Genomic DNA, 19,371 nt, shown 5'->3' with positions numbered 1-19,371 from the left:
CCAAATCTAAGTGGTAGGAAGAAGATTTTTTTCATAACCCTTGCCCTCTGATGTTTTTCAATTATGACCGTTAGTGTGAGAACTGTACCTGTTGGGATCTTGATGCGGGCCTTGGTTCTTAAAGTACAACTGAGACTGGACTTTGGCAATAATATTGTGCAATTTTTTGTTTCTTTTGCTCCTGTCTGAATGCTGTCCTATTCTTTCTGATTTCTTGTTTCCTCTGCCACCTCGCCCCTCTCTCTCTCTCTCTCTCTCTCTATCTCTGTGCATATATATATATATATATATATATATATATATATATATATATATATATATGCACAAACACATATATATATATATATATATATATATATATATATATATATAATATATATATATATAATGTGTGTGTGTTCATTTTTACTTACTGAAACATAGAATTCTACCTTTAAAATATATGATAAAAATATCTTACAGGAACCAAAGAACCTTGCAGGAATAGTATGGCATCTGATAAATGCATAGGTCAAAGTGTTACTTCACTAAATACATAGTCCTCTGAACTTCTAAGTATCCAGGGAACCTGAACACACTCTTTTAGAGAAATACTTTTTGCTGCTCTCAATGTACATTAAAATACAATTGATACTGAATAAATGCTACCTGCAGAGAACAATTTTCAATCAATCTTAAAAGAAGATAAATCAATTAGAAGACTGTGTTCGCACACAGTAACACAATGAAAATGCAGTGTGATTGCATCATTTAATTGCAGTGCTGCATCATTTCATGGCTATGTTCATACATAGTATTTCAGTCTGTCTTTTGGTCAGTCTTTTTTCAAGCAAAACAAGGAGTGGAGGGCAAAATATAATGGAAAGATTTGCTCAGCTTCTGTGTTTTCAACCCACTCCTGGCTTAGGTTGAAAAAAGACTGACCAAAAGACTAACAGCAATACTGTGTGTGAACTTAGCCCATTGTAGTAATTCATCTTTTAATTGCTGTCCAACCTCCTTCATTGCATTAACGCAATGAAACTCCAATGTGTGTGAACATACCCTTATTGTTTTGTAATGTTAATGAAATACACCTTCTAGTAGATTGATTATATGACAATTGTTTAAGTTATAGGAACACTATAATAAATAGTAAACTTTTAATACAATGTTCCCATTTTTGAGTTGATAACAGAAAAGAGATAAATTAAATTAGTTACTTTAAACCATTAGGAATAAATTTGTGGATGCTACCAATATGTGATAATTGCATGGGTTGTTTTAAAAATTCTCTGGAATCAACATGTTCCCGTATACCCCTTTTCTGGGGTTTATTTATTAATTTGTTTGGTAAATTGGGATTAAAAAAAAAAGTGTTGCATGTTGTAATTATGTCTACAGCTATGCATTAAGATTAGAAGTAGACTTTGTAAACTCCAAAAGCTCATACAAAAGAGAATTACTTTAAAACTTTGAGGACCTTCTGTGGCTTCTGCTGAAGGCCACAAAGATTCCTCCTCTACTTTGGTTTCTTAGGGTGCCTTTACACAGAGAGATTTATCTGACAGATTTTTGAAGCCAAAGCCAGGAACAGACTATAAACAGAGAACAGGTCATAAAGTAAAGACTAAGATTTTTCTTCTTTTCAAATCCATTCCTGGCTTTGACTTTAACCAAATCTCTCTTACACATCCCCCTGTAGGTCTGGTGCATTGGAAGCTGGTTTTTCGAAATGTAGAAAAGATGATCTGCTTCTTCACAAATGTTCTCCAGGTTTTCTCTATTCCATTTCACTCCAGTCTCAGATGGATTGCCAAAACCAGGAAGAACCAAAAGAAGTGGAGTTGCAGACCTGGGGATAGTTCTATTTGTAAGATACTTACTGTGCCATGCTCCCATATTGCGCTTCACCTCTGCCGCCTACCACTGTTATTGGCACGGCATTGCTGGGGACTAGCTTTCCCCTGTTTCCACAGCCATCTAAGGGCTCACTGTAAGCCTCCAATGCATCACTGGATAAGTGAAATTTATGTCATCATACCCATTTGTATTATGTGTGTCTGAAACCCCTTTTTAACTGCTGATTTATGCGACCTTCCTTGGCTTGTTGATTTTGCATATATATGACTTCCTGGCTATTAGATATTTGTACTGTTTGCTATTTATTCTTTTCACTTGGGCAGGGTTTTGCTGCTGAGTTCCATTTAAGTGGATGGAGCTTAATTACAAGCTGCACCTGAACTGGAGACAAGAGTCATGTTGTCTCTGAAAGAAAGTGACCATGTTTTTGTAGCACTGGATAACCCATTTAAGGTTGTCATTCATGTTCGAACTCCCAAGTCATTACAATATCTAGTTGCATTGACAATTATTTGCCTGGCAGAGAAGGGATGAGTGCCATAGAATATAAAATCTGGTTACTGACTGTGTGATTGATGCATTGAGACATTGCTGACATCTAAATTATAGCATAGGATTAAGATTTCTTAGTAAATGTGGTGTGAAGTAAGCCTCTGGGCAGCAGTGATTGGAAAAAACTCTATTAGACCTCAGATCATTAATAAATAGGCCTTCTTGCAAATTGGAGCTTCATTTTTTTCTTCTCTATCTTATTATTTTGAAAAGGGAAAGGAAACTAATAAGGAGAAAAGGAGGGGGGGGGGTAAAATGTTAATGCAGTACATCAACAAACTTCAATGTTCCAAGATCTCATTTAGGTAATAGGGCACATAGACAGCTATAGGAACTGATGGAAAAAACATAACAATAAAGCAGGAAATAAAATAAAAAGATTTGCATGTACAAAACCTAGATGCCTCAGAGGATTTTCCAAGTGCATAGAGAGCAATACACAGAAGGGTAAGGTCACATGTGAAAAAAAGAGGCAAAACTTCTAAAACAGCTTCATAGGTATTTTTTTGTGTCACAATTAGCACAAAATGCTGCTTAAAAATAACGTTTTTCATGATGCAGTGAACTTATCCAAACATCCACAGGTAGATTTATCCATTGTTGTGAATAGGTTGCATTAAAAATAATGGTGTCCAAGTATTCTAATTAGTACTAAGCAGCCGCCGGACACAGGCAGTGATTAAGGCCAGCCCAGAGCTGGCATAGATTGTCACCATGATTTAACAGTTGAAACTCATGATCAGTCAGGCCACACAGCCTACTACCTTGCTGCACCACCCCTAAAACCCTCCACCCTACCCCAGCCCGTTCTCAAAAGTATGCAAGAGAAAACACCCACAACAAAAAAGTACAGAAGTACACAATCATAAACTTTTAGCTAACTAACATAGTTCATAGTTACGAACAATCAAAAGTGCCTTAATTAATAAATAAAAAAAAAGTGTAATATAAATAAAAATGTGATCATTATGAAGAAACATGACAAAAGTATGAATTATAAATCAGTGGTTGCATCAATGATGATGCTGTAAAACTATGGAGATATAGAGCATAGTACCATGTTTCTCTGAAGATAAGACAGGGTCTTTGTTTTAGTTTTTTATTTTTTTAAGATATGTGCCCCCACACTGTAGCCCCACTCTATATAGAAGTAAGCCACCATACTGTAAGTCCACTATTGTTGGACTCCTATACTATAAGTTCTCCTGCAGTTAGGCCTTCATACTTTATACCTCCCTCCCCCTTGAAGTTCTTCCCCCTAATCTCTACTGTCTGCACTAAGGCTCCCACATAATGTATACCTCCCTCCCCCTCTGTAATTATTCCCCATACTGTATACACCCCCCTCTGCAGAGAGTCTCCATACTTTATACCCCCTCTGCAGTTGGCCTACATACCGTTGCCCCTTATGTACCTTATTGTGCATCTTCTAACACCGTTTGTCTCCCCTGCAGCATGATTAGAGTAAGTGGGCTTAACTTCTTAATGACCAAGGGTGTTAATGTACGCCCTGGCGTCGTTAAGGGCGTTCAGTGGGGGTCAGCATGGCGAACACGCTCTGAACCGCTGCAATCCCAGCCGCTATATGCAGCCCGGGACCGTGGCAATTACAGCTAATTAGCCATTTAAATCCAGCTGTCAAAGTTGACAGCTGCGTTTAAATGCCCTCTTTCCCCCATCGTTGGTGGTCTGGTGGGAGGATCGCCCCCCCACGACACGATCGCAGAGGAGCAGTCCCCAGCAGTGGCACTGATCCCGACTTAGCAATCTATTGCTCTCAGCTGCAGCAGCTGAGAGCAATAGAACACCGATCTCATGGATCTATGCAGTATATCTATATTGCATAGTTCTCAATGAGAGATCTGTGTAATTATACTAGAAGTCTCCCTCCCAGGGCGACTTCTAGTAACTGGTTAAAGAAAATGTGTATATATATATATATATATATATATATATATATATATATATATTTATTAATAAAAAATCCCCTCCCCTAATAAGTCAGAATCACCGCCTTTCCCCATTTTATAAATAAATATACATATTTGGTATCGCCGCGTGCGTAATTGCTGGAATGATTTACCTACTACTATTTAAGTGATCTCCAAAGAAATCCAAAGTGCAAAATTGCACATTTTTGATCGCATCAAATCCAGAAAGATCATAGTAAAAAGTTATCAAAAAATCGCATATATGCAATAAAGGTACCGAAAGAAAGTACAGATCATTGCGCAAAAAATTATACATCACATAGCCCCGTAGAAACTTTAAAAAAAAAAGATTTTAATTTTTTAAAAGCCATCAAATAAAATAAAAGTTACACAAGTTAAATATCGTTGTAATCGTACTAACTTGAGGAACATGTATAACAAGCCAATTTTACTCTAGGGCGAACAGCGTAAACACGAAATCTCCCCGAATAAAAAAAAAAAAAGATCTTTTTTTTTTTTTTTTTTTTTTTTTTGCAATTTCACACACGTTTAATTTTTTTCTGGTTTCACAGCACACTTTATGCAAAAATTAAGCCAGTCACTGCAAAGTACAATTAGTGGTGCCAAAAGTAAGGGCTCATGTGGATCTTTTTGTCAAAAAATGCAAGCGCTATGGCCTTTTAGGCACAAGGAGGAAAATACGAAATTGCAACAATAGAAATTGGCCGGTCCTTAAGGGGTTAACAAGTCAGGCCCTGATTGGTTGATGCTTTGCCACCCAGTGTCAGGAATATGGTAGTCTGACTTAAACTAGGGCTTATATTTGGAGTAGGACTTATATTTCAAGCCTACTTAAAAAAAATAATTAAGAAACACGGTATAATGGTAAATATAGCAAAAACATAAAAAATTTATTGAGGCTGCAGTAACCTAAAATAATGTTCTTATTGCACCTCAGGACCCACTGACTTAGGAGTAAACTTATGGTCCATTATCATGACTTTGACCAGTTCATCTGCAGTTACAAACAGACATATGTAATTTTATAGTAACTTTTTTACTATTTTAGAACCAGATTTCAATCGGTTTAAATCTGATGTCCCAAATTGCTATATACGTTATTAGAATTCAATGCATGCAATAGTAATGAACATTAATGTCCTGATTTTTGAAAAAAAAATTTTTAGCCAAATTAGTTAAGCGATTTGAGAACAATTTTCCTTGCATTCTTTAAATAATTCAGCAGGTAATAGAATATGTATTTTGTGTATTATTCAATTAGTAGAGTGATACCTAATCTCTTTCTAGGCTCACCATCAACGCTGAATGTCAACTTCAACTGCACAATTTTCCCATGGATGAACACTCATGCCCACTCATATTCTCAAGCTGTAAGTATTCAATCTGTGCATATACAGTATGTTTTATGAAAGACTGGGACATATGGGATAGCTGGAAACCAGTTTAAAACAGTCAAAGATTTCCATCTTCTGTAGAAACAGTGCAGAACACCATATTAAAGCTTTCTACTGTTCTGACTGGATTGGGCCATCAGCCGGATAAGCCTTCTACAGAAGGTGAAGAGTTGAAAACTTTAAAACTATATAATCAGCATTGGTGAGTCACGCTACTGGGCCATAAAAATGGAAGGCAAAGTTACAGTTATACTTTTGGAATTGGTACATAATAGGTCTATTCACATTGTCATGATATGGGTGATATTTTAGATTTGGATTGGAATAACATAGGTTACATACACATGCCTGTGAAAATGTAATTTAATTGTAGAAACTTCATTGTTTGACTTTTTTTTTAAAGTGAACATTTGTATAGATTATGAATTTTAATTTGTATGAGATTTGAAAAAATGTAGATAAATGTGGTGTTCCGAGGCAAATATAGAAGATATTGCTAAAGCTTTGTATCTATTGGACAAAAAACTCTTAAAGTGCTGATTTGTTAAGGGCCATGTGCAGTGTTTACACGTGATGAATAGGAAAAATACTGCCCAGGGCATTCTTTATGATAAGGAGGGTCAGGAGGAGGGACGGAGAAGTGGTTCTATTAGTGTGAGCCATGAAGATTGGTATGACAAGCTAGAGGTTACTCCTAGGCTGCTGTATAGGACACACTAATCTTTACTATAATTGTGGGCGGTAAAGAGGTGTGGATTGATCTATAAAGTGCTGTATACTTGGACTTATAATTTAAAAAATATATATATATTTTAAACAAACAAGGTGCTTCTGTGGTTGAGTCAACTTCAGAATTGGCACAATACATACTAGGTTGCATTTCTCTGTAAACACTTGCAGGAAATAACAATAATTAAAATGGAAAATTTGTAAAATATTGAAATTTTTATTTCAAATTTTTGCCCCCATTTTCTTTAAATTTGTGAGAAACAACTAAAAGGTATCCTGATCATGTTAGGGGAAGCTGATCTGTCCCAATATACTACCAATGGCACACATTTACTTTGTTTAAATGTCGCTGTCCGATTTGATAGTGGCTTTTAAAGGGGTAAGTCAGCTCTTTAAAATTTTTTACATTTTGCTGTACCTACTGTATATAAAAAATAATAAAGAACTTTTTTTTTTTTTTTTTAATCTCAGCACGCTTCCCCAATCACTGGCTGTCTCCTCTTAGTTGGTGATTAACATTTCGCTTGATACTCAGCCTTTGAAAAAGCTTTGAAAAAAGCTGAGTATCAGACGAAAGTTGCATAATGTGATGTGAATAAAGAATCGCATTTTCTTTACATGAAGTGCTGTCTCCATAGCAGTTTGTTGGATTGATTCCAGATGAATGGGTCCCCTTGGGTGAGATGTGCACTATCCTCTAATTTTCACATTTGCTGGCCAGTGCTGTTCCTATACGTTTATTGGGGTGACTGAACTTCAGGAGGACACCAAGAGAGGCTAGGGAGGTAAGAATAGGCTTATTATTGTCTATATACAGTAAGTACAACAATTCATCAAGAATTTTAAAGGGCCAGAGTACCCCTTTAAACAATTAATAGCCTAAACAGAACAGTCACTCTGTGCATACTATTGGCAGTGGTTCTGCACTGCATATACATATAATCCCCTATTTCGTATAGGACACTTCTAATGACTATGTTTCAACTATGTTTATTCTTGTCCGTTTATAATTTTTTTTTAAATGATGTCTGTCATTTAGAGTCCAAAACAACTTCTGTCATTTCGTGGTTTGGCCACCTGTCAGTGCAGGAACGGCTCTTGGTACATTATTCTAATTTAGGTGCACTGATTGCCCTTTGGATGTGTCTTTAATTTAAAGGTCCATTGAATGTAATAGTTAAGACAGTAAAAAGAAGAACTGTGGGTGAACAACTTAAAAAAAGATGTCTGAAAATAATTGTCATATCTGCGCAGACAACGTCCATTATTTAATAGTTTAATTGAAGTATTTGTATTTTGCAGCTGACGCCTTGTACCTATAACAGTTTAAGTGTAAAGACAATGTACTGTATGAGTTAACAAAGTATATAGCAATCCTTTGGCTTATGTAGCAAGTGGCAAATTTTATTATTTGAAGTTTCAAGGGAGTACTAATGAAGACTATATTTAGGGATATAAAACATTTCTTTCATATTATTATATCAGATGCCAAGTCAAATTACACATTGATCAAATCAAGCTGTGCTTAAAAGTATTTCTCATTTATCAAACATATAGCCGATGGCAGAATCATGACAGAGATGTAGATTTAAAAAAGGAGGAAAACGTTCTAAAGGAAAAATGCAATGGATCAAAACAGTTACAAAAACAGTAAAAGAATCTTTACACGTTGTTAAAGAAGAAGGAAGGCTTAAGTCAAAGTCTAATTTTACACCCTATTTTTTTTTATCAATTTAAAATCAAATTCTAGAAATAAAGATGGCTAAGCATATGACTGAAATATGAATATTTTATTATATCACATTTAATTTCAGTGCAAAACACCATCTAAGGAGAAAGGCTAATAATAACAACAATAACAATACTACTACTACTACTACCACTACTACTACTACTACTACTACTACTACTACTACTACTACTACTACTACTACTACTACTACTACTACTAATAATAATAATAATAATAATAATAATAATAATAATCTTAATACGAGGGGCTGCTAAGTTTTTGGCTTTGTTTTCTTTTGTTTCTATGGTAACGAATGTTATATTACATGAAAGCTTTATGTGTCTATAATATGTTTTTCAAATTTTGTGTATGTAGCTTATGGCAACAGTTATCTAGGCACTAGGAAAAACAATATGGCGGAGTCTATGGCAAAATTCACAGCAAATAAGAGCAGAGGAGTAATACAATTCTTGTTTCTGCAAGGAAAGTCCGCAAAGAATAGTCATGGTGATATGTCGCAGATGTTGGGGGAGAAATGCCCTTCATATTCTACATTTATAAGCTGGGTTGCCAAATTTAAAAAATCTGTCCTGTCGACAGCCACTCAATGTCATTTTTTGGCTGGAATCTTCACATACCCAGCTCTTCTAGCTGAAACATTCCAGCCTGGCTGAGCGATTGCCCACTTAGCTTGTCAGTGACTGGGGTAGTGTCCCAGTTAGGGATGGTCCGAACTGAGTTCGGTTCGGGTTTGTACGAACCAGAACCCTCGGTAATGATTCCCGCTGTCTGCCCGCTCCGTGCAGCGGGCGGATCCAGTGGGAGGACTGCCTGGAAAACTGGGATACAGCCATAGCCATAGGCTATATCCCAGTTTTCCAGGCGTTTCTCCCGCTGTATCCGCCCGCTCCACGGAGCGGGCAGACAGCGGGAATCTGATGCCGAGCATTCGGGTTCATACAAACCCGAACCTCGGCAGGTTCGGACCATCCCTAGTCCCAGTCAATAATTGGCTGAGCAGGCAAACAATCATCCAGGTATGTGACATTACAGCTTGGAGAGCTGCAGGACATTGACAGCTGTTAACTGGATCCGGGAGTGGCGATACGATGCACTACGACGGGGACGGGTAAGTTTACTTTGTTCATTATCTTGCTGCACCCCCTGCCTTCCTCCTTTAACTATATAAATATTTTTATCCATTTGTTGAAGAAGCATGACAGTGGATGACTTGTGGCTATGGGAGTTATGTTGCTAAAGGCTATTGAACAGAAAGTCCTGACTGGGAAACCCTGTGGGGAATGTAGGAGAGGCCTAAAGGGAACACCCCCCATCCCTGGAATGTACAGCCCAAAAACTTACTTTATAAACTTGGCGCCCTGTATGTAAATTGCCCCCAAGTAGTAACAGTGGGCGGTGAACCGCGGCAAGTCGTCACAGTCCCCTGAGCGTTCCAGAGCAATAATCACGCCCCTCTGGGTGTGATTAGCCTGCATAATTGGGGCAACGTCACCAAGAGGCGCGCTGTCCCTAACGTCAGCACGCCTACGTTCTTGCTGTGTTGCTCATGCGCAGTACAGCGGGTCTGGTCTGCACCGTACTGAGCAGGTGCAAAATAGCCTCCAACTCATTGCCAGATCTCCAGCAATGAGTTAGATGCTTTCTGCACCTGCACAGTATGGTGCGGATTGGACCCGCTGTACTGCGCATGAGCGGGGCAGCAAGAACGTAGGCATGCTGATGTTAGGGACAGCCCCCTCTCTGTGACGTCCACACAATTATGCAGGCTAATCCCGCCCAGAAGGGTGTGATTACCGCTCCGGAATGCCCAGGGGACCGTGACTACTTTCCGCGGCTCACCAACCACCGTGACTACTTGGGGGTAATTTACATACAGGGCGCCAGGTTTATAAAGTAAGTTTTCGGGCAGTATGTTCCAGGGAGAGGGGGTGTAAAAGCATGTTTGGGAAGTGTGCTGGGTGCTGCTACAGCACATTCCCATAGCGTTACATGCGTTTTTTAAGTGATTGGTTCCCTTTAATGTATTAAAGGGTGGCAATACAGGAACAACGTAAAGGATGCCAAAAAATCACCAGATCCAGGAATCCAATAGTTTAACAATTTAACAATTTCACCAAAAGGATATGAATGACTTAATATATTTCCTCCAGCGTAAAAGAAAAGAACAGTGACGTCTGATATTACCGCATTAATTCCCCTCAATGGAATGCACTGAAGTCAATAAAAGACAGGCCCCAATGCACATGGTGCATCAAATAACGGGCATTGTTTTTGCGGATGTCAAAATAATGATCACGACGATTATTCACTGAAGTCTTTTGCAAACAACGGAATGTTATTTTTAGTTGTTAACATACAGTTTTTCTTTTTTCACTATTCTTTCACCGTCTTTACTATTTAAGGGACTTTTTAAATAACCCCCCTCTATGAGAGATCAATGCTGTGTATATAGAAGTCCCTCAGGGAGACTTCCAGTTAATATAAAAAGTGAAAATGTTTTTATTAATAAAAAATCCCCTCCCCTAATAAAAGTCCAAATCACCCCCCTTTTCCCATTTTATAAATGTTAACAAATAAATAAATAAACAAACATGTTTGGTATTGCCGCTTGTTTAATTGCCCAAACTAAATTATCACATTCCTGATCTTGCACGGTAAATGGCACCAAAAAATTCCAAAGTAAAAAAAAAATGTAATAAAAAGTGATCATAAAGTTGCATATACACAAACAAGGTACCAATAGAAAGCAGAGACCATAGCGCAAAAAGTGACACCTCACACAACCCTATAGACCAAAAAATACACGTTTAGTTTTTTTTTTAAGTTTTAATTTTTTAAAAGCCAACAAATAAAATAAAAGTCACACAAGTTACATAATATTGTAATCGTACTGATGTGAGGAACATAGATAACATGTCAGTTTTACCATAGGGTGAACGGCGTAAGCACGAAACTTCCTGAAATGAAAACGAATTCCTTTTTTTTTTTTTTTTTTTAAATTGACAGTGCAAATGATTTTTTTCTGATTTTGAAGCATATTTTATGGGAAAATAAAGTCTGCCATTGCAAATTGCAAAAATAGTGGTCTCTAGGTGAAAAAATGCAAGTGCTATGGCTTTTTAACCCTTGGACCAGGCCCAAAATGACCCAGTTGACCGCGCCAATTTTGATCTTTGCGCTTTAGTTTTTCCCTCCTCCCTTTCTAAGAGCTCTAGCACTTTCAGTTTTCTGTCTACAAGGCAATGTAATGTCTTGTTTGTTACAGGAATAGTTGTACTGTGTAATGGCATCTTTCATTTTACCATAACATGTATGATGGAACCCCAAATATATTATTTATGAAGATATAAATAGGTGAAATCTTAAAAAAGAATGCAATATGGTAACTTTTGGGGGGTTCCTGTGTCTAGGTAATGCACTATATGGTAAAAGCGACATGATACCATTATTCTATAGGTCAGTCCGAACACAACCATATGCAGGTTTACACAGATTCTCTAATGTTATATATATTTTTTATATGAAATCCTTTTTTTTGGCAATTAAATATTAATAAAATGGGCCTATTGTGACGCTTATAACAGTTTTATTTTTTCACCTATGGGGCTGCATGGGGTGTCATTTTTTCCGCCATGATCTCTAGTTTTTAATAATTCCATACTTGTGAAGATCGGATGTTTTGATCACTTTTTATACATTTTTTTTTATATATAATATAACATAAAATCGGTAATCCGCGCACTTTTTTCCCTCTTTTCGTGTACGCTGTTCACCATTCGCAATGACGCTTGTTATATTTTAATAGATTGGACAAATACGCATGCTACGGTATATTATATGTTTATTTATTTATTAATTTTTATATGTTTTATTTATATAATAGGAAATGGGGGTGATTTCAACTTTTATTGGGGGAGGGGTTTTGGGGCAGTGTGTTAGTGATTTTAACTTTTTTTTATGCATTTTAAGTCCCTTTGGGGGACTTGTACTTTCATTATTTTATTATTCACACTGATCATTGCTATGCCATAGGCATAGCATTGATCAGTGTTATCGGCGCTCTGCTCATTGAGCCTGCCTGTGCAGGCTCAGTGACCAGAGCGCCGATCGGACCGCACGGAGGCAGGTGAAAGACCTCCGGCGGTCCGTTTTAACGATCGGGACCCCGCAGTCAAACTGCGGGGGTCCCGATCGGTAAGTGACATTGGACTCCCCCTGTCACACTTAAATGCCGCGACCGCGCCGCGGCATTTAAGGAGTTAATGTCATGCTGCAGCGCGATCGCTGCAGGTTGTCATTAACGGTGAGGTGCCGGCTGCTGGTTGCAGCCGGCCCCCACCCGCTATGAAGCGGAGCGGACTGGGGACAGACTTCCAGGACGTACCGGTACGTCCTAGGTCATCTAGGGGTTAAACATAAAGTAGAAAAATCAAAAGCACAAAAACAAAAATTGGCTTTGACCTTAAGGGGTTAAAGACACACCCAAAGGGCAATCAGTCCACCTGAACTAGAATAATGTACCAACAGCCGTCATTGTAATAATGGGAGTCCAAAAAGTAAAAATGACTGATGTCATTTTGAACTAAAAATGACGGATGTCATTTTTAAAAACAAGTCGAAAAAGAAAATTATATTATGTTAACATAGCCACATATTGAAAACTAATGGGTTCCTGCATATGTCTAAGGCCACAGTCACACAAAGTATTTTTTCACTAACAGCCGTTGTTGCAAGATTGCAACAACGGACGCTATTTAGTGAAAAATCTAATAAAATTGTTTTCTATTGAATCCGGGCCGGAGTGCATACACACAGTATACACTCTGGTCGGGATTCCATGCGGCCGCACTGAAAACTGACACGTCAATATTTGTTGAATAGCGGCAGCACAAAATTGACAGTGCAGACAATGTGAAGTCTGGCTACGGTTGCACTTTACATTGTCTGCCATAGTTAACTGGAACCAGGGCAAACCATGTCACAGAATGGCCACTGTCTTACAGCATGTGAACGTGACCTAACGTAGCTGTGAGGACTGTGATTAGGACTCTGTGCCAGTAACTGTGAGGAGAGCAACTGCCAGGAGAACAGTTTGAACTGTTACTATAAGTTTAGAACCAGTGAGCAGCATTTTCCACTTTATTGTAACTAAAATATGTACCTGTTTACAAACAATGAAGCTTTACATCCACTGCTGAGTAGAGATGAGCAAACAAGGTTCGGGTTCGAGTCGATCCAAACCCGAACAATCGCATTTGATTAGCGGGGGCTGCTGACCTTGGATAAAGCTCTAAGGTTGTCTGGAAAACATGGATACAGCCAATGACTACATCCATGTTTTCCACATAGCCTTAGGGCTTTATCCAAGTTACCCATTTATCCATCAAATGCCGAAAATTCGGGTTCGGATCGACTCGAGCATGCTCGAGGTTCGCTCATCTCTACTGCTGAGTAAAGTTATGTTTTCAGTTTACTTTAAAAAATCCTCTTTTAACATTACATTAATTCTTTAATCAGGATAAATTTGCTACAAGATTATGTATTGCTTACTCTGTACTATAGTCAAACATCAAATATTCCTTCAGTCTTCATTAATGTAATATCTATAATTTTGTGTTTGCATAACTATAGCTAGAATGCAAAAATCGTTCTGCAGTGTAATAATTTCCTTTGCAAGTTTATTAATGTTCAACATAAACATAGTGAAAAGAACATTCTTATAATATTCCAGGGCTTATCCACCTTCCAGACCTTGGCTACGTTGAGTACAGAAAGCTTGACAAGCAGCTGAGGGTTAAAGGGGTTATCCAGCACTATGAAAACATGGCCACTTTCTTTTAGAGACAGCACCACTCTTATCTCAAGGTGGGGCATAGAATGCATAAAGTGATACCAACCAAAGAGGCACAATTGAAGTTAATTACAATATGACATATAAGTAAATAAAGTAAATTTAACGCTTCTTAAGGTTTTGAAATCAGAACTCCATTATATTTTCAGTGTCTGGATTTTTACATTCATTAAAAGATTAATTACAATGAAAGGTTTGCACAGATTATAAAGCTCCCTGTGGATGCGCTACTTTTGTCCAATTAATCATTGTTTACCCACAAAGCAATAGGATAGGGACACATAAAAAGGATGAACACTGAAAAAGGGCTTTTCATAGCATGAACTGGGAATTTGTGTGAAGTAATAAAGTCAACCACATCTGAGTTTTACTCATTTGCCACTAACTCTTGAAATCAATTTATTCTTCACTATTTACACTGAATGTTTTCTACCGGGATTCATAAGGAAGCATACTCTGTAGTTAAAGGTGTTGTCTAGTGGGAAAAAAATTCAAATCAACTGGTTTTAGAAAGTTATATAGATTTGTAATTTACTTTTATTTAAAAATCTCAAGTCTTCCCATGCTTATTAGCTGCTGTATGTCATGCAGGATATGTTTTATTTGAGTCTGAGACAGTGCTCTCTGCTGACATCTCTGGCTGAGACAGGAACTGTCCAGAGTGAGAGAGGTTTTCTATGGGAAGATTACAAATCTATATAACTTTCTGATGTCAGTTGATTTGAAAGAAAAAGATTTTCGCTGGACAACCCCTTAAGCTGAACAAGATCAAGAAAGGTTTTAAGCATTACTAAAACATGTTTCCCTTGCATTTATCCAATCTAGTCTAAGTGAAAACTGACAAAAAGTTAATAGTTATGGTATAAATTTATACTGCTTGACAAATAAGATCCACTGATGATTGAGCAGTCATAAATTCAGAAGTGCAGAATCAGGTTACTTGTGCGGTTTATTTAAAGTCTTTAACTATTGAGAGACATACTGTAGCTTTTAATAGAAGCTGTAAAACAAAACTGTTAAAGAATTTTGTTAACAGTATTTGGTTAAACAATTTATTTTATTTAACTTTTTTTTTATGTGTAGGAGCAATACAAGTATTAGAAAATAAGAATTCTCAGCAGTAATACAGCATGCAAAAGTTTTTTTTTTTTTTTTTAACAAAATAGGAGCATTATAAAAATGGTTGCAGAAGTGTACGGTACATACCCGTTTAGGACAAGAAAAATACAGCCTTATGTCGCCACCATGTATAAGGCAATAGTATAAAAATGTTTTATCTTCTTCATTATTCAACAATGGGAAATGTAATCACCAAACATCAATTTTTTTGTAAAATTAAAAGGCATTTCACATTCTACAAATGTAAATTATACCATTGCAGCAGTGACAATGCAATTTTCCATATGCTTTAGTTACCATATGGAAAATGTTTTTTCTATCTTTCAAATATAGTAATTCACTTGATTTGTTCCCTAACATTTGTTAAGGAAACAAATGATGTTGTTTCTGCTACTGATGCTAGAAGAATATCTATCAAAATAATATTTTAACTTTCAAACAATTTTCTTCAGGAAATAAATGAAAGTCTCTAAAATATGCACCATCCTAAATAGAGCCAAGACAATAGATATGCCTTTAGTCTCCATCTGGTTAGACAGTGCTTACAACTATTTTTGAAATGATGATGATGATAATAATACTACAACAACAACAACATCAACAACATTTATTTGTATAGCGCTAACAAATTTCACAGCTCGCAAAAGGAGTGAGAGACCTGCTCGCAAGAGCTTATAGACTAGGAGGACTGAGGCTGAAACGAGAGGCAACAAGTGCTTTATTTACTGATGGTCCAGACATTGTACATAGAATCAGAAAGTGCTTATAAAGTGTTCGTTGAGCCAGTCACATGTCTGAGTACAGTGAAAGTAAAAAGTGCATGGAACCTTCAGAGATATAGAGTAAGAGGTGAGGGGACAGCAAAGTGGAGGACAAGGTTAAGGAACATAATAAGCATGCTTGATGAGATGAGTCCTTCGGGCATGCTTGAAACTGTGAGTGTTGGGAAGTCTGAGTCTATTGTCATTGGTTAAAGGGTTCCAGAGAACCGGTGCAGCACGAGAGAAGTCTTGGAGGCAAAAGTGTGAGGTTCTGATTATGAAAAAGGTTTGTGTAAGATCATTAGCAGACTTTATGAGTGAGGGTGAGGAATTTGAACTGAGTTTTTGATTTAATGTTCAACCAGCGCAATGACTGGCACAGGTGGGAGACTTCAGTGTAATGGCTGGAGAGGAAGACAAGTTTGGCTTATGCATTCAGGATTGACTAGAGAAGGGAGGGTTTAGAGAAAGGACTGATTAGTAGGGAGTTACAGTAGTCAAGATGAGAATGGATCAGGGTGTCAGTAAGAATCTGAACTGTGTCAATGGTAAGATGTGGATGGATTCTGGAGATGTTTTTTGAGCTGTAGGTGACAGGAGCGTGCAAGAGCTTAAATATAGGAAGTTAAGATAACAGACTTTGAGCTTGATGCACAGGAGATACGCTAGTACCACAGACCGAGAGTGAGATGTCAGGTTAAGGTTGGTTAGAGGGAGGGAATACAAGAAGTTCAGTTTTAGTAAGATTGAGTTAGGGAAATACAGAGGACATAATGTAAGAGCAGATAGACAGTCACTGGTATTTTATTATTGTCTTACACTACCACTTCCCGCAAATGTGGTCAATGGAGGGTAGTGGTACATTACCTCACTATGCAATGTACCTCACTATGTCTACTGTCAACTCTACTGCCATTATAGCATTCTCTAGCAATGCACTAATAAATAGAAAAAAGTAAAAAAAAAATAAATCACAATCTAAGAATGCTGGTGCCATATGCAGATGTGTCCCAGATTATCTCTCAATAGATTTATTAGATATTCCAATTTCTCATGATGCTAATCTTATACAATATTATGACACCATAGCAAAACCTTACAGGCCACAATTCACATAATAACTGAGCATATAAACACTTGTATAATACCTACAGTGTCGGACTGGGCCACCGGAGGATCAGAGGATCCTCCGGTAGGCCCTGGCCCCCCACGCAGGTGGCACACTGTCTGTGGCAAGGGCCCCTGACAACGACTAATCAGTGCTGCCCCTCTAACAATGCTGTCACCTGACTGGGCCCTCCCTTAACCAGTCAGGTGACAGCATCAGTGTTCAGGCCCCCGCCCCCCAAAACCTCCCTTGGATGGCGACCCCCAAAACCTCTTGGACGGAGCTCCCCCCGCCTGGCTACCAGGGGGTGTGACTTTCGGCACAGGGAGAGCATGTTACAGATGTTCCCTGTGCTTGAAGTACCTGCCCCAGTGCACACTGAGCTGGCTGTGGTGTGTGCTGCCCGGGAATCCCCGGGACACTCCCCAGGAAGTAGAGCTGCAGCTGGAAGAATAGAGGAGAAGACAGCTGTGACTGGGGAGCGTGTTTAAGGTGAGTTGTGTTTTCTTTATTTTTATCTTCTTTGCACAGGGGGCCATCTATAAGGGGATAATACAGGGAGCCATCTATAGGGGGATAATACGGGGGGGCATCTATAGAAGGACAGGGGCCATCAATTAAGGGGATCATATAGAGTAAGCCCACCCACTAAATGAGGGTGCAAAGGGGCCAATACTGATGTGCATTTTGTAAAGAGATGAGGATGGTGCCAGTGTGAGGAGTCTAATATGTCTATCTGCTAGATTCTGTGCATTCGTGGCTTGGAGAAGTTCTTGTTAATGGCCTAGGGAAGATGGAGAAGAAGATGAAAAGGGAAGAACTCCGATCGGAGAAGACATCCCCTGTGAGTCACCTGATGTAACTGCAATTTAATCTATATGGAGTACATAACCTGTGTAAATCTGGGTACCTATATATGACTGTATGAGGTGATAGTGATCTTTGTACAGTGGATCTCATTCCAGTAGCATTAGTCAGTATGTGGTGGTTATATTTGTTACTTGTGATCCAGCACTGTGTTTTATTGGATTTAGTATACTGGATTTGGTCAGTAACAATATGGTGGTGATGGAAGTGGTTGTGGTGTGGCGGTAATATTTCCCCCTTGTTTACAAGTATTATTGGCAACATTGGTCAGTATACAGGATTTGGTCAGTAATGTTGGTCTTGGTATATATATATATATATATATATATATATATATATATATATAATATATCCCAATTGCATCGCTTGGTCGAGGCCGAAGTTGACAGTCTGCACCTCTCAGTATATGCTGGGAGTTTTAGTACAGTAAAGAGATAATCCTCTGAAAACTGTTGGTGCTGTAGAGAGATGTATTTCTGCACCTTCAGGGCTGATGGTTGTGACCCACAGATTGCAGCCACCAGGAGCCTCTGCACAGAGTGATTTATTAAAGTGTTGTCCACTCAAACTACAACTCCCAGCATACCCTGAGAGCTTTATAAATGTAGGGTATTCTGAGAGTTTTGGTTCAACTAAGAATGTTATTCTCAAGGGATTTGTCACGGATACAGATGAATCCAGGAATGTAGCGGGTCAGCCTGTTATGTCTCACTGGTTCTATATTGGTGGGCCCCAAGGATCATTTCCTGTGGTGGGCCCCAGGTACCCCAGTCCGACACTGATTATCTATCTTGTACTACTGCACCCAGCATGCATAGCTATCATGTCAGCTTTGACATATGCTGCCCATAGATTAGCACAATTAATATGAAAGAGCATAAAAAATATTTTGCACCATGAATCTAATTATTTCCCTTCCCCCCCAGCATGTAATGTTCTCTCATTTCTTGTCTTCCTGTTTTATTCCTTGTCTAAGACAAAGCTCTCCATCTAATTTCTAATCTCAAGCATGACTTCCCATTTTATCCGAGGTCCATAGCATTGCTCTCTGTCTCTTTCTGTGTTTTCAGCATGTCTCCTCCTCTCAGATATTCTCCCTTGCATAGCATTTCATACCTGGTCCCAGCATGGCTTTATTTCTTATTTTTGATCCCATACATGGCTCTCTATCTTGTTACTGCTCACAGCATGACTTCTTACCTCATTCCTATTTCCCAACATGGCTCCCCATCTCATTTATAGACCTCAGCATGATTTTCCATTTATTTCCAAGCCCCCAGCATATTTTTCTATTTCATTCCCTGTCCCCAGTAAGGCCTCCCTCTCATCCTTGGTTGCATGTGTGGTTTCCATTTTCATTCCTAGTCCTTAAAATGGCTCCTCACCTCTATCTTACTCCATAAAAATGGCTCATCACCTGATTCTTGGCCTAAGCATGGATTC

The 19,371-nt window shown here is 38.3% G+C and overlaps 1 protein-coding gene across 1 annotated transcript in view; it reads left to right on the top strand.

Moving 5' to 3' along the window:
- The window catches only part of GABRG3 (gamma-aminobutyric acid type A receptor subunit gamma3), a 395,342-nt gene that overhangs the window by 260,307 nt on the left and 115,664 nt on the right, over nt 1–19,371 (top strand). The window contains exon 5 of the mRNA XM_069972388.1: nt 5,634–5,716. Coding sequence (XP_069828489.1) covers nt 5,634–5,716 — 83 coding nt within the window. The remainder of the gene's footprint in view (nt 1–5,633; nt 5,717–19,371) is intronic.

Source organism: Dendropsophus ebraccatus, chromosome 5 (genome assembly GCF_027789765.1).
Source record: "Dendropsophus ebraccatus isolate aDenEbr1 chromosome 5, aDenEbr1.pat, whole genome shotgun sequence".
NCBI lineage: Eukaryota > Metazoa > Chordata > Amphibia > Anura > Hylidae > Dendropsophus > Dendropsophus ebraccatus.
This window is presented reverse-complemented; position numbering and strand designations above follow the sequence as displayed.